Genomic DNA, 27799 nt, shown 5'->3' with positions numbered 1-27799 from the left:
TGCTCTTTAAACTCAGTCAGTTTTAACAATTTCTTTGGTGGGAGAAGGCTCAGGAGTTAGTTGCAGCTTGTTCTGGCTCTTCTTGGAAGGTCTGAGAGCAGCTATTCTTAAGGAGGAAGAGAAAAAAGCTTTAAATGCTACACCAGAACAAGACCCTTTCAGCACAGGGAAAAGGCAGCTTGGAGAGCAGTCTGCAGGATGACTCCAGAGTTTTATAGTTCAGCCTTTCTTTTCAAAAGCATATTAAAAACTTAGAAACCAGTGTTTCATTGCAAGTCAGTTGAGGTGCCTAAAGCACTTCTTCAAATGGGTGTAAAGCACTCTAGAAAATGCTGTGGCTGTTAGGTTAACAACCTCCAAAATCAAACTGCACCATGTGGCTGATTAATGGGTATGGGGTCTGGTGCTTCAGCAAAAGGACCTGCCTTTAATTCTCATCCATGCTGAAGTTCAGAGAGTGTGTCTCTCCCTGGGGAGACCAGGGTTTTTAACTAGCTTCTGACTGTATATATTGGTCATCTTTGTCCCGAAGAATACATGCTCAAAACTGATTTTAAAAACAGGGAAGCCTGTATTTATCCTATGGAGAAAAGTGAAGCAGAGCTGGCCTTGTTCATATTAGCCGTAAGTGTCTGGCAACAAATAAGTTGCAATAAGCACAGTGTGCCAGTATAAGCATAGCTAATTCACCAGATATATGGGTCCCTGTGGGAAGAGTCAACACACAGCAGTACCAAGAAAGGTTGCACCCTCCTGTTTTCAGGGGAGAAGAGGGGGTTTCCAACCCTCTTTTGCTTTAAATCTGCCTTGGGCAGGCTGAGGATGCTAAGTCCCAGTTCATTTGTGTGTGTGTGCATCAGTGCTGGGTCTGCTAGAGGAGCATATGGCAGAAGCCATTTGCCCTTGACTGTGCCTCTTTTTTGGCAGGCACAGGCTTGTTTCTCACAGAGCGGGTTCAGTCGCAGCCACTCCTTCACATAACTTCTTGAGCCCCCAGCTTGCTGGCTTTCAGCTCTTTGCCTGTGTGTGTCCTTTGTGGTGTTTTGGTTAATTGGACATTGTTTTAATTACTACTGCGCTAAAGAAACATGTATTTTCTATCTGTCGTTTTGCTGCCTCAGTGACTGTGGCCTTCAAGCAGCCAATACAGAACTTGAGCTGTTCAGATCTGGCGTAAATTGCAGTGGCTCTCTTGGAGTTTCCCTCCTTTACATCTCTTTAGGGAAAACACTCCTCCAGGGAAGAGAAGGCTCTATTAAACAGCTCATTTTTTGCAATGTCCCAGACATCATAACCTGCCCTCACTGGAACAAGTGGCAAAGAATCCTTGGCTTTCATTCTCTTCCACAGCCTGGACACAGTCTGTGGCCATGTTCTGTGGCCACATCTTTCCTTGGTTTGAGCGTTTGTGTTGCTTTTGTAGTATATGGTAGAGATAATTCATGCTATATATGTGTATAAAATATTGTAGAATCTAAGGTATGTCTGTGATCACCCTGGCTGGGAGCAGAGTCTCATTTTTATTCAATTAGTTCCTGGACAACATTAAGATAATGTCAAGTCTGTTAACGTATGAAAGAAACCTTCCTGGGCCATGATTGATAGTTTCCGTGGAATGTCTGAATCACTCACGGGACCTGCACCTGGGAAGATTTCATCTACCGTACTCAAGAACTGGTGTCACTCTGCTACATACAAATACAGGCCCTGCCAAATACAGGCTCTGCCGAGGTGCTCAGACATCCGTCTGGACACCTGGGCCTACCTTTGTCTATTCCTGCACATGTATGGACCCAGTTCTACATGTGAAGAGACGCAAAGAAATGTTCGGCCATCCCTGCCTCAGGCAGAATAGACTGTATATAAGCTGACTGCTTGAAGCATTGGGGTGAACCACTGGGGAAACGCTGGCACTTTGTCAGTCGGATCTCGGTTCACCCAGCACCTGCACCCAGGGCTGACGCTGTCCTGGCTGTGGTGGTCTTTCGAAATTCTATTTTTTTGTTATCAATCTAATAAATCTTTGTTAAATTTTTTTATGAATTTGGCTACCGATTTGATCATTTATAACACCTTCTTTCTTACCTTTCCCTCTCCAGCTCCTGCAATAATCTCCCTTTTCTCCCTTTGCTGTCTCTAATTCTCCACAGAAATCAGAAATGTTTGGCTTATGTGTCAAAACCAAGCAATGGCTGTGCAGACTTGCCCTCAAATCAGTCAGTCTACCATAATTTCTCTCAATAACAGCCACACTGCAGTAGCAGACAAATTCTCTGGACTACCAGTAGCCTTTATTTCGGGATGTTAAACTGCACTGACTTGAAGAGGAGAAAGAGCATTTTTAAATGCCTTTAAAAGGCATAGAGCCTTTTAAAACAATAATTTCCCTTCTTTTCTATTTATATTGACCCTTATCCTTTGTTACAGCTTTGGAAAGAAAAATGTCAATGAGGCAAAGCAGAGAGGAGCTTATAAAACGAGGAGTGCTGAAAGAAATTTTTGATAAAGGTAAGTGTTCTTCTTTTCACAACAGTAAACTGACATCCCATATAGCTTTGTGGCCAGACATTGCATAATTGTAACACTAGGAACCGGGAATAGAGAGTTCTGAATTGCAAGACTGTGCAAAATAAGATCTCTAAACACTTCTCTTGACTTTGCCGTGGTCTGGCCCTCTCTGTTGAATACATGTGGTAGTTAGTTAGCAAATAAAAATTAAAACTAATCAGAAATGTAAAGCAATAGAAATAAAAATCACAGCAATATGCAGTAGTCACTGACTGCAAAAGAGCAAAGCATCCAGGCTGTGGAGAGATGTAGTGGGTTCGTGTCTCTGTGTGTTGCCAATGTCTGGTTGAGTCACTTTGCGATTAACTGTTGTGGAAAAGGGAAACATTTAAAGGTCTTGGATCCTGATGAGCACAGAACAATATACTTTCCCTTGAAACAGCTCAGAAGAGATAATAATTCCTTGCTCAGGATAATTAATTTGTTGAGTGCCTTGTTTCTGCAAAATGCCATTGTTTTACAAACATCATTGTTTTACACTGGTAACACAATACATAGTTGGCATCTGTTACATACATTTCAGTATTTGAGTGCGTCTTCTATTTGTTTTGCTGCTTCCCTTGTCAATTACTAAGGTAATTAATTCAACAAGTTATATAAAAATATAATAAAGTTACTTCTTAATCACAATAGAATTTATGCCTATGCTTTAAAGCCTCATTAATTCGAAGTCTAAAGGTTTTTTACAAGAGCAGTACAAAATCTTGTAGAAATCAATAGAAATTAGAAGTTTTCACAGATATTAGAAGTATAGCCTACTCCATAAATTCAGGACTATTTAAATCTGCTACCTTCTTTTACTCTAGCTTATTAGGAATTTAAAAATTTAGTAACCCAGGCTGCTAATTTTTTTAAGTTAAAAACAATCAGCAGCAAAAATGTGCTTATCATTAAATTTTACAGTTTCTACCAGTTATATGTAGTAGTGTGTCTCACTATGACCTGCTGGCTTATATACCATCCTAGATGCAACTTGAGAGTAAAAACAAGTCCTGTCAATAGATTTGCCCTTCTCACTGCTTTGTGCTGTCCATGTTTTTTAGTGTGACTCAGATCAGACCGCAGCCAGTGAGGCACGGTCCAGGCTGTCACACCAAGGGATCAGTGCTTCAGCCAGCTCAGAAGGCAGCCTTCAGTCACACTTCTGTCCCAGGTGTGACCTCCTTCATCCCTGCCTCACATCCCACATGTAGCCACCCTCTGAACCATCCCTACATTAACTGAAAGGCCTCCCCAGGAAAAACCTTTTCTGTGAAGTCTGACTCCACCTTCCATGTTGAAACTTGGAGAGATTCCTCTTCTATTGCTACCAAAGCACTACAGGTTTTTTTCCTATTGATCAAATAATGATGTAGGTTGTAAACTTCTGTGTCATCTTGTGAAGCAGATTCTAAGTTGTCTGTAGGTATTTGAGAGAAAGAAATTATTTCCTCTTTATAGTAATTTTTCACCTTTACAAAGCTGATATGAAAAGAAAGAGGTAGGGCAGAGAAGAAAGTGGTAATACACAAGAATAGCAGTAGTAATCAAACAGCTATGATGATACAAGGATGTGAAAAAGGCAAGATGTGTAGAGCAAAAGCATTATTTCCTTCAGTGGTGTAATAATCTGAAAGTAATTCTAATGAAGGATTTATTTCATTGACAACCTTAAGTGAAAGTTACATTTTCTTTGTAATTCTTTTTAGGTAACCTCTAATCCTTCAAGAAAACAACAGACCTTTAGCATTTCCTAGCAGAATGCTTTATTTGATTGTGGTAGCACCTTCCATGCCAAGAGGCATCTCGCACAGACAATGGGTGTAAATCTCTTTGTCTCCCTTTCCTAAGAGGTGGGCAAAGCAGGTCTGTCAGTAACTTTGTCTTTTCCTTTCTTTAAAAACCCATACTGATGAAAGGAAACAGTGCAGACTGACCCAAAACCAAGAATTTTTGTGTTTAGTGTTGGTTTTGTCATATCTTCTACCTTGAAGAAAAGCATAATTAGCTGGTTTGTTTGCCTGCTGTTTAAAGTGACACTCTGACCTGTTTGCTTCAGGATTTGCTGGCTTTTCAGAGGACTTCATATCACCCAGCAGGTGAAAATTATCAGAGTGCAGTAAGTCACAGTAGTCACACATAGGAGAGTCACTGCAGTTCAGCTGTTACATTTGGAAAACAAGAAATGCTGTTATCATTTCAGTGACCCCCATGCTTAAATTAGTCACCTGAAGGTGCTCCTGACTGAACTGCAGAGAGCTCTTTCCTTGCTAAGGACCAAACTCATGACAGAATCAGTATCTGTTATCTTCCATGTCCACAGGGCTCTGTGACTTGAGTATTCTGAAAATGTAGGCAAAGGCTATAATTTTTTCAAATACTGTGTACTTTCGGAAAATAGTAAGTTGAAGAAGTATCTGATTAAGCTCCTGTTGTTCTTATAATTTGTGGGCACATAGTCCTGAGAGGTTAAAAACACCTGTTCCACCTGCATCACAGAACATACCTCAACATTTAGAAGAACTCATATTTTTGCCATCGCTCCTACACATAGGAGCAGACCTTGATTTCCACATGAAGATGTAACCGTCCCAAAAACATCTGTCATTAGAATTGCCCACTGTTTCATACTGCTGGTCAAAGAACTAAATCTACTTGTAGTATTTTGATACCTCTTCTTCTTTCTGAATGTAGATGAGATTGCCTGTAGTGAGAAATTTCTGAATATGAATATGCACCAATTACTTACGCCAAAGGCAATGGTGCAATGGTTTTCCAAGGAAACATGGGCAGTCTTCATCTTTTATATTCTTGTATTTTAATATGCTCTATCTAATTGAAATTATGGATTTAGATTTAAATTTCAGGTAGCCTAAGTCCTGACAGAATTTGGACATGTTGTACTTATGCCCTAAAGCAGATTTTGTGACAATATGTGAGAACAAACTTGAAGAAGTGGCTTTGGTAAAGCATCAGGAAGGCTTGGCAGCCACTGGAGAGCCAGTTGTGCTGCAGTGAAATTGAAAAAGTTTTGAACTCCTCCAGAAGTAGCCTGTCTCAAACTCCATGGGATCCCACAAAATCAGGGGTCTGCTTAGGCGCTGAAGTTGTGCAGGATCCCAGCTACTGTTCTAAGGTAGCCACCAAGGCTAGGAAACAGTTCCAGGGGCAGGTCTTGACAACATGCAAGAACACCCAATTTTCCATTTCCCACCCTTGGGGTCATGGCAGAGAATGACAATGAATTTTACTCGGCCCGTCCTAGTCTTTCTCATCAATAATTTCTTGCTTGGACAGTCTACTTGAGAGTAGACAAGTATTGAAGGAGATAACCCAATCCAAAAATTAATCCAGGACTTCACTTGTCCATTTTGACTTACATAGCCAGTCTTCTGTAGAAGGGATACATGAGCGTAGCACTTTTCAGATCTGCAAAAAGTTCTGTAGTCCAAGGTAGTTCAGAGTAAAAGACACAGTGAGAGGGTAGGCAGAGCTACAAAAGGGGGAACGCCACAGGACTGGTTTGTGCCAGTCAGTGTGATGCACTGTGGGCTGCTTCACACCAGGCAATGTTTTAGAAGTACCTGAGAGTGGAAAATGCAAGTGTGTTCAGGAGTACAAACCATGCTTAGAAGCCACAGGTTTTGAAGACATCATCTGTGTATCTCTGGGCCTTCGTCCCATGCTGCGCTTTCACATGCTGAGATGAATCAAAGTGTCTGGGCAGAGTCCTTTGCATAAGAGAGTTTCCTCTGAGGTCCTGTTTTTTCAGTGACTTCAGGTGTGCAGAGTCTCCTGAGTAAGAGAAGAGCAGCCTTCATGTGCTCTCTTACTGCAGAGGTCAAGCTACTCCCTCATGGACCCGTCCAGTTTCACGCACAGCCGATGTTGTTAAAGCTCCTGGACTTAGTCATTTTCCACTAAGTAGCACCAGACACTGTGAAAACAGCAAAGGATTTAGCAAGTCTGAGAACAAAAGATTACATATGTTATCACTGTGCAATGTTAACTTTAAACTCATAGCCAGGTCCTGAAAACAGATAAGTTCATCCATGTATATGTAATAATTGCATTACCAGGATTCTTTTCATATGTATATCCAGCTTGAATAGCTTTAATACTCTAAAAATAATAAGTCATTTGCCTTTTGTATCTGGTTGTCAAACATATCTCTGATGCAGGATTAATTCACACTGAGATACTCTTTCCTCTACAATTTTTTTTTCCGCATCTTTGATCTGTTTGCTGTACTTGAGCAACTCTCCAGGGAGCTCTTCTTTAAGCAATACCTGATTTAGGGTGTATATTTCAGTCATGATTCTGTGCCATGTCTGATGATTTCATTCAAATCCAAGGACAAGCTTTAGACTCTAAATCAAGATTAAAGCTATTCAGATGTAAGATTAAAAAAGGTTATGCTGTCAGTACAGAAAGATGCCATGCTTTAGTATTATGACAAAAGGTAAAAGCCAAAATTTTATCTTACATTTTACTTTTTTTGCAGTTGTAAGTCTTTATGGGTCATTCAAATGATGTTTTTCCAAATCATGCTAATATACCTTGAGAAGTACATAGCACACTTAAGACAGTAGGATTTCAAGATGCTCAGCATATTACAATAGGCATCTCACTTCATGAAGAATGTGTAGTCATCCCTCCAAAATGCAAACATTACTGGGTTTGTCATGCATATTTTTCTCATAGTTATAGTCAAATTTAGTTTGAATTAATGCACTGAATTAATTAATATATTGTTGGACACAGTCGCTGCCTTTCATTCAAGAAGTAGATGCTCTACATAAGAAACAGTTACACTCCTTCATGAAACCAGGTGACTGAGAGAACATTAATCCTTATCCCAAACATGTAAACATGTGTGTCTTTATAAAAGGGAGACAGAGCCAGCACAGAGTACATAGCATTTCTACCCAAATAGCTAAGTCAAAAAATGTTCAGCTTAAATACTGGCTGAATTTTTTTTTTTATTTTTGCTGCCTAGGAAAGTAAACAGCTTTGAATAGAATGGGCACAGCAGTTAGAAAGGAGCTTGTGCTACAAACACTTGGCCCAAGCCTATAGCTTTAATTCATATTGCCACCTTTTAGCCAGCTCAGTTGATCTCTCAAAGTCATGGGTCAGGTTTCAGTCTAGTATGATGTGACTGCACTACCATAATAGCTCTCTGGGTCTCCAAAAAGCCTCCAACAAAACCAAGGAAGTCAAGACCTCGGTATTCATAATAATTCCAAAATAAACAGGAGACCATCTTCACTTGCTGTAGAGAAGCTTTAAATGGCAGAAACATTATTCTGAATAGTTATCAGCTAATGTATTTTCAGACTTGTTAATTGCCGTATACTAGCACCAAAATGAGAGTTTTTTATCTTTTCAGTATTGTTTTCCAAAGTGATTTGTTAGCCCTATGAGGGGAAAATGTACACTTATTTGACTGATGTACATCTCCACTCAATACATTGAGCTACATATGGCTAATCAGTGGTGCCCAAAAATATAAAAGCATATTCTGAAATCCTGAGTTTCATTTTTAGAAGTAATTTAAATAGTTAGTAAAATCAAGTTCTGTATATTTGCCTGATGGTTTTTAATTTTACGGTCACATTTCAGTTATATTTTCAGGCTTCTATTTGTAACCATAGGGGCTGAACACTTTGCTTTATAAAACTCTAATTGTGATGTCCATGTAGTCACTGCCTCCAGGTACCAGAGTGCTGTGCTTAACAAGTTCAGAGATAAAAATCATACAGGTTGACACTATGGAGAATAATCTGAATCCTTTCTTCTGCTCTTTATTATTTCTAATGTGAAGTGATATTTGATAGGAAAGAAAATGCCAGCTGCTGTCACAGAAATTTTGCTCAGATAGAGGAGATATTATTAGTAACTATAAAAACAGGCTTTCTAAATGGAATCTGATATACCCCAGTATCAAGACTTTACATCAGGCAAATATAAAAAATATTCTCTTCCTTACATAAAATGTGGTTATTTGCATGTAAAATAGGGACATATCGCTGTGATTTAGTGTCCTTATAGCATAAAAGTTGGCATGGGGAAAGCTAATAATTATTGTGATTAATATTAAAATATTATATATAGTATGTATTAATATTCTTTCGTTCCAGCCTATTGTCATTCCTGACTTCCCAGATTCAACAAAGAGAGGGAAAACAGATTTTTTTTTTTGCATTGGATGAGACTGCATGTCTATGTGGGTCAAGGATGGCCAGGAATCAACCAACTTAGACCACGGTTCATAATGACCATTCCAGGGTAGAGCAAAAGATGAATACAGATATTTGACTTAAATTATATGTTACCCCAGAGGTGCTACCACCATCACTGATAAGCTCAGCCTTGGCCAGCAGTGGGTCCAGCTTGGAACTGGTTCCATCAGACATGGGAGAAACTTCTGGCAGCTACTCACAGAAGTCATCCATGTAGACTCCCTGCTATCAAAACTTTTCCATGTAAATCCAGTGCATGTGTATATAGAAGATCTCAGTCCAAGTTCATCATTTGAAAATAATCTAAATGGAAATAGATTTAATTTAAATTTCTGTCTGCATTTTATTTATGTCTCTTTTTTTGCCATTCTTCTTTCCTCCGACTATTAACAGATGGGGAACTTTCCATACCAAATGAAGAAGGAGCTTTGGAGAATGGACAGCCTCTGGGCTCTGGGCTGAGCTCCAGCCAGGTGTCCCTGCCAGCCCTAGCAGAACTGGAGTCAGTCCCAGCATCTGTGGAACCCTGCTCATATGAGGTGCTCCCAACCACAGAGATCATGGATGGGACAGGTAACGTCTCATTTATGTTATGGTGTAGATACTCTAAGCTGTTTGAAACAAGTTTTTGACTTCTAACATTTGGTGTTTAGCCCTGAGAAATCCTGGTCAAAATGAAGGTCTTCTGGTGTACAAGGAGGTGACAGTGTAGAGATTGTCACTGAATGCTCCACAAGAAATTTTGACTGACAGGATGTAGAATTAACCTCTACCTCTAGGCAAGTAACCTCTCTCGGAGTGAGGCAAAACCCCTGCACTTTGTGAACATGTAAAAGCAGGTTTCCAGCTCTCTGTCTACATCTCAGATGTACCAATGAGCTCTAGAGCAGAGAGCTTACAACACTTTTGAGCCCTGGGGTACAACATTGTGCCCTCTACCTGCCACATGGTGCTGTCTGTAGTTCCCACCACACATCTGTCAGTAACTAACACAGTCAGCTGCCCTGCCCTTGGTGAGGCTGGCTGCTCTTCTTCCCCAGCCTGTGCAGGGAGACAGCAATGCTCTACATCTAGGTTAGCTCCTCTTTCTGCATCAGATTGTGCTGCTGAGAGTTGTGGACAAAGGTCAAGTGAGGAAAAGTGAGCAGTAGAAGTTGTCATCCGTGATCTTGCGCAGCTATGCAGCCTTTTCAAAAGAGAGTAGGCCCTGTGAGGTGCTTTTTACATTTAACAGGGTAAGTTTAGAGACCACCTGCTAACATATCTGGTCCTGGGCAAGCTGTGGTGACAGACCATCAGTGATGTGACATTATAAAACCTGATTTGTGTTCCTGATGTGTAAGTACAACCCAGCCTGGATGGGAGCTGACTTCTGTCAGAAGTAATGAGAAATTTGGCTGTTGTGTAGATGTGTGTTACTCTTTCTCTTTTACTTTCTTTCTTTCTTTCTTTCCTTCTTTCCTCCTTTCTACGTTATACGATGTTTGAGTGAAATCTATGAGTCATTCCTAATCTGCATTGCTGTGCTGCTTTTCTTGTCTGACTTCGGCTGTATCTGCTGCTGCTTTGCTCGTAACGTTGTTGCGTCTATGATGTGGTTGTGTCCTCCAGTGTCTGAAGAGAGTCCCACATCCAATGAATCCGGCGTCCTCCTGTCCCAAGATCCTACAGCTAAGCCAGTCCTGCTACTTCCCCCCAAAAAATCTGCCGCTTTCCCTGGAGACCATGAGGACACCCCAGTGAAACAGTTGTCCCTCCTCAAACAGCCCCCTGCCCTGCCTCCTAAACCTATTGCCAGGATTGCCAGCCACTTAACTGGTAAGTAGGTATTCCTGGACCCCCAGCCCCACCATTTCCCTTATAGGAAAAGCTGCCTTTGTAGCAAGGTTCTCAATGTTCTTCCTCTTTCTGTAACTCTGTTTGCACGCTTGTGTGTGCTGGTGATGTACGTGCTGTACCTAGGGCAGGGATCGTGAAATCTTCAGACTGCACCTTCATCAAGGTTGCTCCAGGGGCACTTCCCCTCTCAGCTCTAATTGCTTAAGACCGCTGTGGCATTTCCTAACCCTCCTCACCCTTATTCATCAAGAATTACCTTCACCACTGAAATTGCAGGATGTGCTTTGATGGGAAAGGAAGTATCAGAAAAATACTAGGATATCTTTAAATGCCCTTGATGAGGAAAGGCGTGAGAGTTGAGGGGAAAGGAAGAGTTTTGATTTCTCCTTTTGCCATTTGTTGCTTGTCCCCTCGACTGCCATATGGGCAGGTCCCCCTCCACACACCCTGTATCTTTCCATATGTTTGTCTTTGACTTGCCCCTGATCCTTATACAGGTACTTCTGTCCCATGACTTCTTGCCATTTCGCCTCAGTATTTACATTATCTTCCAAACTGCTCCCCCTTTCCACCCCTGCTCTGACTAATCTCCTACCACTGGTGAGTCCAGCTCCAATTCCCAATGACCAGGATTTTGATGTCCTGTGCTTTATGCTGCAGTTTAGCTCTCACTGCATGGAAGGTAGCAACAGTAAACAACACAGGCTCTGTTTTGTGTTCCACATGTTTTCACAAGTGTCCAGGTTCTTTGGGATTCAAAGTTCTAGGTGGATGTGGAAGGAGGGTGGGTGTGTCTCCTCCTCCCAGTCTCTCATTTCAACTGCTGAAGGAAAGGATGGCTATATTTATGCTGACCAAAATAGCTTCCCTAAATGTTTGCCTGCACCTTTTGAACAGTGTGCTCATAATTGCAGCTGCTGCACAGCAGGCAGCACCTCAAAATCCTGAGTTGAATATGAGGTGTGGTTCATCTTTGTAGTGGGACAGCTACCGGTCTTCCCCTGGGTTGATCTTGTCTTAATCCTGCCCTGATATTTTCAGAACTGATGTGAGAAATGCTCTGCCCACATTTATGTATTGCAGATTTTTTTTTCAGACAGTTAATACCCATTTTATTCAGGTTTAATGTCTATATCAGGAAAGTGCTCATTAGGAAAGAACATGTTCTGGTTTTCTCTCATCTCTACGTAGTCTCTTCATGTTTCTGTTTGGATGACCACACTTTTTTGTCCTGTATAGTTTTGTACATTTTATGTGAAACCTCTTTACTTTCTTACCTGCCAAAATCTGCACATAATAGTTAATATCTTGCCCTTTGCTACAAACTGAATGGGTGGTCCTGCAGCCTGCAAGGCCAGGTAGCAGTATTCATGGCTTCACCTAAGGACAAAACCAGCTTCCTGTGATCTCCCATAAAACTCTGTCCCAATTACAAGAAGTTGTTCAGAAATGAGGCCAACATGGAAGAAGTAAAAATATAGGAATAGCATAGGAAAAAACTCAGGTCCTTGGTTCATAAGCCATTCTTTTGTAAGAGATACCAGAAGAATCAAAGGATGAGGGCTTCTGGAGTAGTTTTGTTTTTTCTGCAGTTGGAAATTTTGTGTGAAGTAGAATCAGGCTCAAGTTATCAGCATAAGTGAATTGCTTGATGGTGATGACTTTCCAATGAAAGCGAAACAGAACTGTGACTCCTCTGGTGTGGCCTCTTGTGGTGGCCTTCACTGATGTCTCATCTAGTCCTATATAAAGTCTTGTATGTATAGATAGACTCTTGTACATGCATGTACAAAACCTTCAGGGTAAAGGAAAGGAGACTCAAATTTAGTCATAGAGCCATAATTTAATTGACAGTATTCCTGCTGGTACTGGAACCCTCACTTATACATTCCTTATAAATAAAAGTATTCAGCTTGTTCTAAAGGGTCCATTTACTTTGGTGGTCCAAAGGATATAAGTGTTGCTCAGTGCCTTGTGTTCTCCAGTGGTAATTATATTAGCCATGTACAGTCTTTGGAAATGAGCAATCAATCCTAATGAAGCATCCTCCTCAGTGAGAAGCCGAATTAATGCTATTCTTTTTCTAATTACTCCAGAGACATCCTCTGCTTGTGAGTGAGAAAACAAGCAAAATCTGAACTCTGGCATTCAAAATGAAAACTTTTCATTTCTTGCTGGATACACATTTTTCTACTGAAGAATTTTTGAGAAGATTGAAGGACAAATTAAAACATATCAGGCATGGCTAGTGGAGAGTGACAGAGGTTTAATGGTCTGGTAGCTGTGATCCTGTGAAGGGTTCAGGTATACATGTGAAAAGGCAGAAGCAACTCAACTTCTGTCTACATATATGTATATACATATATATATATATATATATGCCTGTATATGTGTACATAAGTCTATCTATTTAATAGAAAGATGTTTTCTACAAACACATATTAAAAAATCACTACAGACTACAGAGGAAAAAAAAAAAGGAAAAATATTTTTAAAACAAACCTTGAGGGAAAAAAGTCAGACCATGTCTTGCTGTGAAAATATTCCAAAGTTCTTCAAAAAGCTATGCAGACTGACTTGCAGGGCTTGACAAAGAATTTATTACAGTTTTTAGAAATGGAAAGGAAACATTCCTTTCCTCTGAAAGCATTTTGAGCCATCTCAAATATCTATCTGCCTGTGCCAAGACAAAGATTGGCCTTTCGATTGATAAGAAACGCACATAAAAGAGCAGACCTAAATAAACACGTAAGAGCACATTTAATTTTGTGGTGAATGGAAATTTTAAAAAAAATCCTTTTAAAGGTGGAAGGAAGAAAAAATTGCCTCTAGCAAATATAAATCACACAGCCTTGGCATGCTTCTTCTCAAGGCTGAGGCTCTGTAGGGATGGGACAGTATAGAAACAGTGCCAGAGCCAAGAGCAGACTGCAGGGCAGCCACTGGGAGTGGTACCAACACTGCTGCAGAAGATGCTCCATACTTTTCCTCACGCCATGTCCTGTGGTCTTGATGGTGCTGCCTCCACAGGGAACATCCCTGTCACAGCACTGGGTGTGGAAGTGCTCACATAAGCCCTAGAAGACAGGAAACTCCAGGAGAAAAACATGAGCCTTAACTATTTTGTTACCACTGTTTCACTGCTCTGCATGTCCTGTTGGCTAGTCACCTCCTGGTAAGCCTTGTACTGGTTTTCAAACATGATTAGCATTAGACTGATTAGTATGATACAATGTTCACAAGATAGAATTTCTTTTGTTGTTTTATTTCTCTGATATTCACGTGCAGAACTCAGGCATTTAGGACACTTCTAGCTTCCTTCACTGAAAATTTAGGAAGAGTTGAAATAATTACCTGGGACCAAATTTAATTGGGGTTCTGGTGTTCAAGTCCCCAGTTTATCAAAAAATCTTTAATGGTCAAGTGAGAGGACTGCTAGGCATGTCTGAATTGATAGACCCCAGTGTTGTAAAGTTCACTTTGATCTTGATTCATTAAGCTGTTAATTTTCACCAGAGCAGATAATGCTTTCTGGAATTAATTAGATATTTTTCAACTGAATCACCAATAACCCATAAAGCTCCTAAAACACCAGAGAACAAAATATGTGCCATTAAGATGGGATCTCAGGAGCACTTGAGTCTGTTTGAGCCAAAATTCAGCCTAATATTAGAATAGGATGTAGCTTTGGTTATATCTGGCCATTATCTATTCCATTTAAGCTTTTTGCATTCTTTTGCTTTTTTTCATTCAATATTTTGAAGAGACACATAGCACATTTTTAGTTCTGATATTGGGCTTTCTAGTTATGTCTGTGTAGACTCAGAACTAATTTATAATTAGAGGCAAACATTTAATAGGGTACAAAATATTAAAAATCCTCGAAATTTGCTTCTTACAATGCAGACAAGACAAGAATGAGGTTTGAGAGCATGAATGCCTGGGGTCCTGGTGCCTTGCCAACACACAGTTGGTTATGAGTGACAACTTTGTAGAAGTTTTTGCAACTACAATTTGTCCAGTAAATACTCTGGAATATTTTATAATGCAGTAGTCACATAGTATCAGAAGACTCCCTGTAGATGAGCCCAAGGCATAATCCAGAAGCTTCCTCCACAGTGATGTTACCTCCAGCTGTCTGCTCTGGCAGGCTACATTCCTGAAGGGAGGTTACATTCACATGAAGACAATGGACAGTTCTCTCACTGCATGTCAAGGGAGAAGCAGCAGAACAAAAGCAGTTCTCCTTCACCAGGTTCTCATGGAAACTGGACTCTGGTGCAGTTTCTCCCTCTATAATTCCTTTCTGTGCTTCTTCCTGGAGGGGAGTACCTATCACATACAGGCATCAGGAAATTTTCTCATCTTTGAAACCCTTTCCAAGGCCCTGCACAGGAATTCATGCAGAGCTATACTTTTCAACCTTTAGGGCTAATCATGCCTTGCTTTTGTTCTCCATATTCAACCTGAATCTTGAATGTGTATGTGGTACACAAGAACAGCAAAGAATTCCATCTCAAATCTTCCCCAAAAGACCTGACTGCAGATCTTGCTATAGTCAGCAGGAGATGCATGGCAAACCTTTGAGAACAGTTTTTGACTCCTCAAAAACTCATTGAAACAAGAAAAGAGACTCTTACCATTTAGGCACAAGTGATTACAGGAAAGAAGACCTGAAATAGCAAAAGTTACTTGTCCAAATGGTGCCAGTAAATATCAGGCACATCACCCCATGGAGCTCCCTCAACAGGCCACACTGTTTTTTGCACTCTTTGTTGGTTTGAGGGAGTTTTTTGCACATTATTTTACATAATTAATTACTTAGAAGGAATTTAAAGAGTTTCTCATTAACTTTATGACAAGCTGTATTACTTGTATTACTTACTAGCTGTATACAGTACAGCAAAGGTCACAGTATAAGGTCATTCAGGTGAGGAAAAAGACCTCACCAGGTCTTAAATCCAATCTCCTGCTCAAAGCAGAGCCAGGTATGGGATCAGACCAGATTGCTTAGGCTTTTGACCAGCTGGGTATTGAAAACATCAGAGGATGCCAGCTGTACAACCTGTCTGGATAAACCTGCTCCACTAACTGCCTCTTCTCATGGCAGGGAAGACACTTTCCTTATAATCCAGTCTTGAACCTCTTTCTTTTCACTTTTGTCCACTGTCATTCCTTCTCCCACCACACACTACTGAAGAATATCACCTTATTGATAACTTGTAGGTACTGGGAGGCTGCTCTTAAGTGTTCCCCTCATAAGCTGTCTTTGCTCCAAGCTGAACATACCTCAGTACCTCCGGTGCTTTAGCCCTCAGCCACTGCAGTGACCCTGTGCTCAACTCATTCTGTTTTTTTGATATCTTTCCTGGTGGATACTAAGCTTGCACTGTAGTCTAGATACTGTCTGAGGACTGGTAAATAGAAGGGAATCCTTCTATCAGTAGCAGAATCTCCTGGCTGTGTTTCTTCTTGTACCACCCAGGAGTCTGTTGTCCTTCCCTTGCTGTCAGGGTACAGCACTGCCTTACATTTGGCAAGGAGTCCAGAAAGAGTAACACAGCCAGCTCTGCCACAAGCCCAGGATCCCCAGGCATGTCGTCTTTCTCCATGAAGTAGTTGAGCTGGGGCAGAATTTGAAGATTTTAATGAGCCTTTCTACAACCCCTGCTGCAGCAACCTTTGCTGCCATACATCCAGAAGTTCCTTGCACCCCATCTGCAGCAGTTGTGTCTTCAATGTGTGCTGAGCAATTCTCCAGCCATGTTCAGTGACTAAGCATCAGACTTGGTGTATATGGTTCACAGCTCCAGTGTACTACTAACACTTCAGAAGAACCATATAGCAGCAAACCTGTGCAACAAATAAATATATATTTATCTCATGAACACCCCAAAAGAAATACAGTAACTACAGACGTTAGCAAAATGATCTGTATGGAAAGAGTAAGGATGGCCTGCTTGTCAAAATTCTGATGTGTAGTAAATATTGTGGTATCCACAACTGTCTTTTAAGTAATTGATTATCATCAAGAGTGGAGAGGTTTATGTCTTTTTCATCAACTCTAGCATGCAAGTTATTACACAGTGCTGAGTGGTCACATCCCCACTGGGAACCAACATCTTGCAAAATTGCTCATTATTCTCTTGAGCATGAAAAACCTCAGCCAGAAGAGATTAATCAGCCTTGCACACCTGGCTTCACACAGTTTGCTTCTTTTCAGTTATGAGTGCTTTGTGCAATGATTTAATACTCTAGTAATGTTTCACTGAGAAGACACATCATAGATTCCTTGTTCTTATTTCCCCTGTCCAGCTTCTTACTCATCTACTGATGCCTATGTCTGATGTATATTCCATGGGGGAGACAGTAATTGTTACTAGCCCTGGTTCATAAATCATGTACATTGTGAAATTAAAACAAACAGAGGAAAGAACTGTAAAACTCAGTCACCTCACTCTTACATGCAGGGAGAAGTTGTTCTGTCATTTAGTGTAGATGATGGTAGCACAGTTCCCAACAGCATGCCCAGAGCCCATGGATTTGGGCAAGGACCCACTTGTTCAGCATAGTCACTGATCAGACCACACATAAAAACTTGCAATACCAAGGTCTCCATTACTGGTGTCAGTGAAGATTCACCATTACATTTCCCAGCAAATTGTACTCATTCTCCTTTTAACCATTTTATTTAAACAAAGTAGAATTCTCCTGCAGGTGGAGGACAGACAAGCAGATTTAATGCCTCTGGTCATTTCTAAGAGTCTGTTTTGGTATTAGGACCATATTCAGACAAGCTCAAGAACCTGGGTATAACACAGCCTGAATAAGGACATTAAAAATAATGGGCACAATTTTTGGCAGGTGTCCAGCGGAGTCACCCAGCATTGGTACCATTGAAAACATGTTGATGTGAAGCATTTGTTTAAATTTAGGTGGAAACTGAAGGTCCATGCCTTTGTTGCGCAGAGTCAAACCGAAGTGTGTGCATCTGATTCATGATAGAATGAATATGTGGCTACTCAGGATAATTAAGCTAGACTTGTGCTCCTGTACAATTCCAGAGCTGCAGTGCCTGTGCCACAACTCTACTGCATGAATACTTGCATGAGAAAAGAAATTTTCACTGTATTTAGAAGAAAGAAGGAAGGATTCCTGTTTGCTTTATACCTTAACTATATTGGTCTGATCTTCAGGACCACAAAAAGTAGAAAACCCAAGTGATACTTCCAGTTATTCTTTTGTCAAAAGACAGAGATGCCTGCAGTTGGGATCTTTTTGAATTCACCATTAAGGAGGGCTGCCACAGAGTAATGGGGCATCCAGGCACAGGCACTGTCAGGTGCAGACTTTAATTGACATACTGCAGAAAAGCATCTTAAACCAACCTGTATTTGTCAAAATGGAAGTGCAGATCTTAGTGTAGTCTTTGTAATTCAGGACAAGCTCTAGAAGTAAAATTGCCTGGAGCATAAATTTGTGAAAAAACCCACTTTTTTTTACTACAAATCCCATAGGAGTTTTATTCTCAGGGCTCTATACAATTTACTCCTTACTCTTTCTGTTATTTACCTTTAATTGAAGAGTGTGTTCTTTTATGCAGGATACACAGAGGAAATGTATGCAAATAACATATTTGTAAGAAAAACAAGGTGACTTGAAGAACTTTGTGTGCTTGAATAGAAAATCCTGAATGTGGTTTGGTTTTTTTTTTCTTTTACTGCTTTGGCAAACCCATGAGTTAAATTTCAACCTTCGTAGAGCCATCAGAAGAGACAACATGTTAAGTGGATTTAATATTACATTGAAAGGCAAAAGACTTGCATTCTACTCTCTATAGCCCTTCCACTCTGCAATGTGGAAAGGCCACTTTTTCTCCATACCCCTACATCATGATGTAACCCCAGCCAGCAGCCAAGCCCCACTTAGCCCCTCACTCACTCCCCCAACCAGTGGGGTCAGGGAGAGAATCAGAAGGGTAAAAGTATTAGGACCATATTCAGACAAGCTGAGAAAATGAATGAGTTGAGATAAAGACAGTTCAATAGGGAAAGCAAAAGCCATGCACACAAGCAAAGTGAAACAAGGAATGTGTTCACTGCTTCCCATGGGCAGCGAGGTGTTCAGCCATCTCCCGGAGGGCAGGGCCCCATCACATGCAATGGCTACTTGGGAAGACAAACACCACCCCTCCAAACATCCCCCCCCTTCCTCCTTCTTACCTTCACTATACATGCTGAGCATGATATCATATGGTCTGTAATATTCCTTTGGTCACTTAGGATTGCCTGTCCTGGCTTGCCATGCATCCCAGGTTTCCCTCCACTGTGTTGCAGTTCTAAAGCAGAAAAGGCCTTGGCTCTGTGCAAGCCCTGCTCAGCAATAACAAAAACATCTCTATATTATCAACTCAAACTTTGTTCAGCACAAATACAAAACAGCCCTATACCAGACACTGTGAAGAAAATTAACTCTATCCCCTCCAAAACCAGCACGCAGCATTTCATCTTTGCACTCCCTTGAACCCCTCTGTGTAGTAGCCTATAAACACTCTGGAGAAGGGGGAAGGCTTACACTGTCAATGTGTTGTCCCTGGAATAGCAAAACCACTAATATCAAGTGGATGCTGTGGAAGATGTGACTAGCACTAAAAAAACTCAAGAGACATATCTGAACTTAGCTCATGGTCTTTTTTCACCTTACAATCCATAATAATTTTCAAAAAGTGTTACTGCTTGCTAGTCCTAATATCAAACTTGTGTACCCTGGCTATTAGATATGGATAAAAGTCCAGGCAATACCCAGAACAAGCCAGGAAGAAGGAAAGAATGAAGGGACTGGGGGGAAGGATAGTTTAAATCCAAAAGAACCAGTTTGTATAGTCTGGAAAAGGACTATGGAAATCTGATAGTGTTCAGAATAGTGATGAACTTTGGAGAGCAGCATCTAACTCCCAAGCTTCTTCAGGTCAAAAGATTCTGGCCCTGCAATTCTCTTACCATGTTGTAGCAAGAGTGGACAGAAGCAGCAAGAGACCAAAGGTCATGCAAGCCTCACCCACAGAGCTACAGTGCGGAGACAAATATGTGCAGTATTTAAGGCTGTAAAGGGCCTGGCCTTCCTCCTAGATACAAACTTAGAGTTGTTGCTCACAGTGTATATATTTTCTCTTTCTTTCACTCTTAGCATGGTTTGTGACCATTTCCCCCATCCATCTTGGCAACTACTAGCCCTCATGTTACTTCTTTTCCCTTCTGAAAATATTTCACAATGCAACTCCAAAAATCTCCATTCTGCAGTTGAGTTCTGGAAGAGAGGTTTGCTTGTGGAAGTCTCACTGATTTCTCATTGAAGTCAGTGAAGTCTTTTCCTGTCTGATCAACTATGGGTTTCAGTGAATATTTTAAATAGAGTTTAAAAGCTAAAATTCAGTGCTTGAGTCCAGAGAAAAATGTCTGCCACTTCTGTAAAAGAATGTATTAGTCCTAACAACCTAGTGCCCTTTAACTTTTCTCCTCGTGTACCCTCCATTTTTCCAAACCCATCCTGTTTAGTATTCAAACCTTATTTCTTTTCTCTTTTGCCCTATAATGTAATTTTTTACACCAGATGTTTTGCACATGTCAAAGCTGTAAGAAGTGTGACTTGTAGTAATTGTACTGCGGTGGCTGAGATGGATCAGAAATCCCTGAGTTTTTGCTCTGCCAGTGATGGTGGTGAGTCATCCTGTAACTTCAGACACTGAATTGCTCTCATCCTAATTGCTCTCCCCCTATTTGTGTGCCTGTTGAGTGGAAGAAGTGGCATCTACCTCACAGGGCTATTTTGGAGGATTAGGGCTTTAAAGTGTGCCACAAGCCTTGTTAAGTATTGCTTAATGTGTTTATTAGGGGCATGCACAGCCCTGGGATGTTTTTTTGTGAGACTCGGGAGTGCTGCAAAACAACAGTGTTTTTTCTGGGACCATGCTGAGCATACAATAGGAGTTGTCTGTCACAACAGGTGTGCACTCTCCTATGTTGAGTGGCAACCTCTGTACCTGCTCACCCAGGCAGATACTCTAATCTCCTTCTTACTGACATGAAAATTAACACCTGTGCTTTCTTTCTTTCTTTTAGATCCTGGCGCTCCTGTGAAACTGCCTTGTATGCCAGTTAAACTGTCACCTCCACTACCTCCAAAGAAAGTCATGATTTGCATGCCTTTAGCGGGGCCAGACCTCTCTCTCTCATCCTATTCCACGCAGAAGAGCTCCCAGCAGCCTTTGACCCAGCAGCATCACACTGTCCTGCCATCCCAGTTAGCAGCTCACCAGCACCAGCTCCAGTACAGCAGCCACAGCCAGCACCTTCCTTCTGGGTCCAGCACGTTGCCCATTCACCCTTCAGGGTGCCGGATGATCGAGGAACTGAACAAAACACTAGCCATGACCATGCACAGGCTAGAAAGGTAATGGACCAACATTTTTAGCATTCCATAGTGGTGTGCACTGGTTCCTGCTAACCCAGCATTGAAGGCATCGCTTGAGTTACATTTGTAGGACTTGAATGAGGTGTCTCCTCTGGGGTCTAACAGCTTCAGGGCAGAGTCATTTCTGGAGAAACAGAGGCAGAGGAAGAGCCTTTCCAGACTTGTTTGACAAGTTTGTGGCTGAAAGGAAATAAAGACCAAATTTCCTGAACACCATTGTCCCATTCAAGGAAGTAGATAATACAGCCAATGGAGATTTTAATAGGACATGCCTGGCTTGCAGTAGGTACTGCTGAGGCATAACTGCAGAGCTCCAGTTGTGTGGAGGATTACTAAATGCAAGGAGAGGAGGATTCATAAAAGAGCAATTAGAATCTAGTGTGCCACTCCAGCAGGGCGTCTGATTAGTATTACCAATTAGCTCAAAACAATCTATGTGGACTTCCTACAAGTCACTTAGAGGGGTTTTAATACAGTATTTAGATTACTTAAATTAATTTAAATTAAATCATGTGTTTGATCTTAAACTAAGTATTTAACTCATTCCACAGCAGCTACCTTCTTGGCCATTTGCATCTGGCAAGAGGTAGAACATTTGATCAGAAATGCCTTACCCACCTTGGGGCTGTTTTTTGTTATTGTCACTTATGAGTATCTCTGAATGTTTCTCCAAGTAGTCTGAGTAAGTGAAGCATGTTGTATAAATGCAAGCTGCCCTCATAGACTGCAACATCAGCAAGCTTTGGAAAATTTATTTCACCTTGCAGAGCAAAACTGAAAAAGTCCCAGAACAGGGAAGATGGATGAAAAATCACATGTTTTATTTAGTACCAAAGACAGCTTTGTAGCCACCTTGTTCTAGGAGCATCAGATCATCCTGTTATACAGGAAGGCAAAATATTTGATCTAACAGACAAAATGCTTAATGATTTACCCCAGTATTTCTGTCTGATAACTGATAACTACCTTCATTATATTCCATAGTTGGAAACAACTGGATTATTGATGGCACTTTCTCCTTACTCCCTGAAAAAGAGTCAGGAGACCAGAGGCTGTCTCACACTGCCAGCTTATTTTAGTACCAGAATAGTGACACATTTGTGATTACATCATGGGGCTAATATTTCTACAGTATGGGGGAGTTCTCAGCTGGGAACAAACTACTAGGGCTATGAAGAAGATTCTTATTCCTGTCTGTGAAACAGCTGTAGAGGTAGGATAGAAAAAGTATCCACATTGTCTCCTACTGCCATACCCAGTGATTACCCGTTTACCTCTCACATTGCCAGCATGGCTGGTCTGGTGCCTCTCCACCATCCCAAAATTCAATGCACCAAGCACAGTGCATAGCTGGTGTCTCCCAAAGCTCCTTTGGGGCTGCACTGCCCATGCTGTCCCCAGCTTAGGTTGGACATCTTAATGTCTGGCTCACACTGTGTGCAGAAGGCCCTTTGTTATCCTGAGCCCAGTGACATCTCTCAGAGTATGACTTCACTGTGGCATCTGTTGCCCCACAGCAATGAATGCTCCAGTTTCTAGTCATCCATCATGTTTATGTCTACAAATACGCTTAACTGATTTAAAGATGGTGATGCTGTTTGGGTTTAACTATTCATTTGAAGCTGAAGCTCTGCTGCTTGTTAAAAACTGAATAAGCAAGCAATCATGTCCCAGTGTGAAGCAATTGTTTCCCTTTGCAATTAATAAGAAGAAAACAAGAAAAGGTTGGGTACTGATATTTCACATTTAAAATGAATATAAATCCTTGTTCAGGATATTGCAGGCAGATTTTTCATAGCCTTTTTATGTTGATTAACTGTTAGTTAAACCATAGATTAATGTATTGAGTACTTTGTTTGTGCTCCTTGTCAAAGCAAATCAATAACTTCTGCATTCACAAGGGAGAAAATAGGTCATGATCATTTCCTCTGCAACAGCAATTGTTATTTTTATAGTATATAGAGGTAAAAATATTTTAAACCCTTTACAGTTCTGTGGAGCTGATCTTGCTCTTAAATTCTTTATTTGCTTTTTCCAAGCCAAACTGTGATCTGGATAAACTTGCCGAGTTTTCTTGAAGATTTGCGCAGATTTTTTAAATATATTTATTTAACTTGGGAGACAATTATTTGCACTGAATGCCCCTGTTTTCTACTATTTTTGACACCACTTACTTTCCCTTATTGTAAAAATCTGCATTAAACTCCAGAGAAATAATACCTCAGTATTTGTCATTGCACACTTCAGCCCAAAATTCTTGAGGGCTTGTTAAAACTCCGAAGATCCTAGATCTCTTTCCTCTGTTTGGAGCTTGGTAGTGTGCTCACATCTGTAGCCTGCAAAGGATATGGAGTGACATCCTGCACTTTGCTGTTCCTTGCAAGTTAGCAAAGTACTGGGCCACTACTGTTGAGTCAATAAACCTGAGGAGATGAGAGAGCCTGCTAAGTCTCTGAGGAAGCTTCTGGTGAATAATAAGGGGTTTTTCCTTCTGATCTCAGATATTATCTCAAAAGCATCCTACAACTTTACAGAAGAATTGCCATGGTGCTGCAGTAATAATGCTGCCAAGTCTGGTAATTTGGGGGATTTTTTAGAATAGTGTTTTGATTTTAATAAGAGATGATCATATAGACAAGCACAGATCAGCTTTCAGCTCTAATTTTTTTCTTTTCCTTCCGGAATTTTTCCTTTTCTTCCTTGTATCTAATTTCTTTGGTCCTGGTGCAGTGGAAGCTCCTCAAGGTCATTGAAGCTCTAATGATATTTGGTGAATCAGTTTGTATCAAATTCACATTTTGTCCAGTAAATTTTTCTTATACCTTACAACTCTCCTATTCACCAGGTGGCTGAGTGTGGACATGAACAAAAAATGAAAGGCTAAAATCTTCCCTTCCTCTAGCAACCTGGACTCTTTGCTTACACAGATAAGATCTCTGGAATTCAGGTAGTCTAACAACATCTGAAGAATGATAGTTGAAATCAGAGCTCTGCCAATGAGCCACAGGCTTGCCAGAGAAAAATGAGCTTTCCCTCTGTACAGACCTGGAAGCCAGATTTTTCTGTCTTTGACCTTGAGAAAGTTACTGAGTCTCTCTATCTCTATTTTCCCCTCTGCAGAGGTGATTGCATGTAACTACCTCACCTAGATCTAGTGCATATTAATAAGTTAATGTCTTAAAGTACATTAAAAGGCATGCAATAGCTATTCAAGTCCCAGTTGTTCCTATGGCTTAAAATGGGAGCTAATTCCTGGATTTTTTTATTAAATTTTATTACAGACATTTTAGAACATTAAGTTCATTTGTGCACTTAACGCTTTTGATTGCAAACATTTTCTGGTACTCATAATGTCTATTCATAACCTATTCTCAGAAGGGCAATCTGCCCCTTGTCATAGTATGACTATTATGACATGTCATTTGTGCTGCCAGTTTGCCTCTATTTTCCCTGATAAATTACCAGTTTTATGGTAGATAAAGTTGAAACAGAGATATGTGTAATTTCCATGTAACCTTTTTTCTGCAACCTCTGTTGCTAATTTGTGTCTTACTGCAAATGACTTTCCCCTTCAGTCCAAAGGGTGTTTGTCAAGCATAAGTAAAACTCTAGATTTGGACATCATTTTTTACCATTGCATTGTAGGAGTTGATGAAAATCTGGTAAGCCCTGCCACCAAAATACGCAGATTTCATCCTCCTAACCAAAATGAATTTAAGAAAGATCATGCCTCAAAGCTGTGCATCACGAACAGTGGCTGAGGAAGCCTTAGAGACTCTCTTGTGACACCGAAATGTGTCTTTAATTTTGACTTAGGGAGGCAGTTTCTTCATCTGAAACAGCCTGATTTTCTGCCTTGCCTGTATAATTCTCAGCCTGTCTGGAAAGGTGACAATTAATTTCATTTACTCTGTGGGCTCGTGTACAGGAGCAGGCACAGATGAATCCAGGGCTCAGTTTGTTCAATGTTTGTACTAAAGAGCTGTTAAGTGGCATTATCTCACTCCAGGCTAGAATTGCCTCTGTGGCAGAGCACTGAAAAATCACTGTGTCCAAAAAGACTGTGTGTGCCACCAGTTCCTCTGGGACACCCAGCTCCGCCTCAGACTGTAGATTTATGAAATGAAATGCATTAGACATTACCACCAGTGTCTTGTAAATCTTATGAAACATATTTGAGTCAGAAAACATTTATCTTCCATAAAACTTTTCAAGAGAATTGCATCTTGTCTAAACTTTAGCATTGCCTAAGGATAGAAATACTTAATATTTATAACTCTGCCTTCTCTCTGACACACATTCCTGTAGTAGAAACGTATATACAGTGGTTTGAAGTTCTTTCAGACCTTTTGTTTTAACTGCTAAGTACATAAAAGTACTGTGGATCTGAAAACATTCTGATAAAAATGTAATCTTCTATTCCAAAATCAAAGGGCCTGGCATGACAGACAAGAAGTGTGCAGGTTTTTCCCACTAGATTTTACAGGAAGTATTTCACTTTTTTCTTTCTTAAATTTTTTTCTGTACCATGAGTCACTCATATGCTTAAATTGTGATTCTTCATTGAAGTATTTTCTCACTAAAACCATTGTAATCTATAGTGGTGTAACTTTTTTTTCTGTTTTGATCATGTACAGATGATGCAGCAGTTATTGCAAGTTCTTGTACTAGGGAGCTTTGAATTGTTCACATCCATGCGTTAAGATCTTCTTAAAACAAGTACTTGCTTAACTGTAGCTTTTTTCTCTGGTTTTGTTGCAAAACAAAAAACTGGTTTAAAATGGGCTTTTTGAAACAATAGTGTGCTTTTTGGTGAATAAAGCTACAAAACTTTGTCGTTTAGTCACCTGACAATGTGGGAGTTTTGCTAATGACCCAGAGTCATTTATACACAATGGACATATCCTGTGACCTTGATTTGTCTTTTTTAAGTATACTGCAGTACTGCATGTATTTCATAAGCACTTTGCTTAGACAGCTGACTTAGGCAAATTGCTGTGGAAAGGGCTGATTTTAATCAAGAACAACACAAAACACTAGGAAAAATGAGGGGCTTAAAATAGAAAGTAGTATTATCAAGAAAGTGGATGATTCAGAAAGCTTACAATGAGATGAGAAGCTGCCTATTTCTAGATCACTAGTTCAAATAAAAATCCTCTGTGGTAACTTGTAAATCTTGTTGCCGTCCTATATCTGCTCAATAACCTAAATTGATGGATCACTTTGATATCTGCTACCCATGAGGGGACACACCCATAAGGATGCATCTGTAAGCTACATCCATCCTTCACAGAACAGGGAAGCACCAAATAATCCTGGATGCTGAATTGCTTCTTGCTCCTTTCATTTGTACTTACTCTCTGTGTATCTATTGTTTTAAAATTAAATTAATGATCCAGTGGTTGCATGGTGCAATTGGAAGGTTTTGGGTGTTCTTTTAGCAATGTTAACAGAATTTCACAATATTATGGTTTTTCTCAGAAATTTGATTCCAGGCTTTTGAATTTCCTTCCTTTCCTCTTTAAAAGACTTACTCAAAAATTAGCTTACAGAGAAAATAGATTTAATGAAGTTCATAATATAAAACTTCTAAAAGCATTTCAGTAAATAAAAAGTTAGTTCAAACTTTTTAAAGATTGTAGTGTGTTGATATGTCACTATGAGAATTCAGTTGATGGATTCTAAAACTGCATTTGGGATAAAGTTTTTTTTCTGTCAAAATCATTGAAGTCCGATACAAAAATTTGCAAGCCAGTTCTTCATGAATCTCTCTTTGTGATACAAAACATGGGCTATCATGAAGAAAATTGAGTTTCTCTCTTCAAGGAATCTAGTAAAGCTTTGTATCTCATTATTGGTTAGTCTGCAATAATATACGTTGGAATTAAAAAAAAATATTTCTTTGAAGCTGAAGATGATGATAACAGCTTGTTGGTATGGTTTGTTCACAGGATCTGAAGCCTTTTCTTCTCTTTAATCCCTAAGCATATTTGGAGTAGCATTATATCCCTAGAACTACATTTTTAAAAGACTCTCTGGAATGTTATCTGGAAGCCATTTAAGAGTCCATTCTAACTTTTGGGTTAGAAGAAAGCAAAATGTTTCAAGTTGAAGATAGTAGATTCACTAGATTTCTGTAGAAAATCTTTTAAAGAGAAGAATACATTTTATTCAAGATGCAGAACACCTGTGGTATTCAGACTAAAATATTCAAGGGAATTGATGGCACTCAATACTTGTCAGATCCAAGTCGGTGTGCCTCAAGGTCAACTTGGCCAGAACATCTGCTTTCACACCTATGTTCTTCTGAAAAGTAAGAAGAACAGTAAAATTAAAATGGGAGTTTGACATAGAGAGGGTGTCCCACAGGCAAATGTTGCCCATTTTTCATAGAGCTGTTGCATCAGCCATGACTTCAGAGAGAGGGCAGTTTCTGCTGTCTCACAATTAATCCTGAGCTGCCACCATTTTTGCCTGCCCGTCTTTCATTCCGATTTCATACTGGAAAAGCAGCATGAGCTATTTCAATAAAAACTGATTGGGTTTCCCGACTTCTGTTCCTGACTTTTCTTTTCACTTTTTGTTTGACTTTGATCTTCACCTCCTCATGTTCCTGTTTCCCTACTTGATATGTTATTTGGTAAAGGGCTTTGAATTCAACACATAAACAGGGCTAGATAGTAGCAGTCCTCACCACG

The 27799-nt window shown here is 40.2% G+C and overlaps 1 protein-coding gene across 8 annotated transcripts in view; it reads left to right on the top strand.

Annotated features, from left to right (window-relative positions):
* Window positions 1–27799, top strand: part of PHACTR1 (phosphatase and actin regulator 1) — a 306781-nt gene that overhangs the window by 222862 nt on the left and 56120 nt on the right. For 7 of the 8 annotated variants that reach the window (XR_010784435.1, XR_010784429.1, XM_066558445.1 and 4 more), the window contains 4 exons: window positions 2428–2508; window positions 9186–9365; window positions 10404–10610; window positions 20750–21080. Coding sequence is in view for 6 of the 8 variants with exons in the window: in XM_066558445.1 (XP_066414542.1) it covers window positions 2428–2508; window positions 9186–9365; window positions 10404–10610; window positions 20750–21080 (799 nt within the window). In the remaining 2 variants the exon portion in view is untranslated. The remainder of the gene's footprint in view (window positions 1–2427; window positions 2509–9185; window positions 9366–10403; window positions 10611–20749; window positions 21081–27799) is intronic. The other variant, XM_066558474.1, reaches the window with a different exon arrangement.

The sequence above is a fragment of the Molothrus aeneus genome, chromosome 1 (genome assembly GCF_037042795.1).
Source record: "Molothrus aeneus isolate 106 chromosome 1, BPBGC_Maene_1.0, whole genome shotgun sequence".
Classification (NCBI taxonomy): Eukaryota; Metazoa; Chordata; class Aves; order Passeriformes; family Icteridae; genus Molothrus; species Molothrus aeneus.
This window is presented reverse-complemented; position numbering and strand designations above follow the sequence as displayed.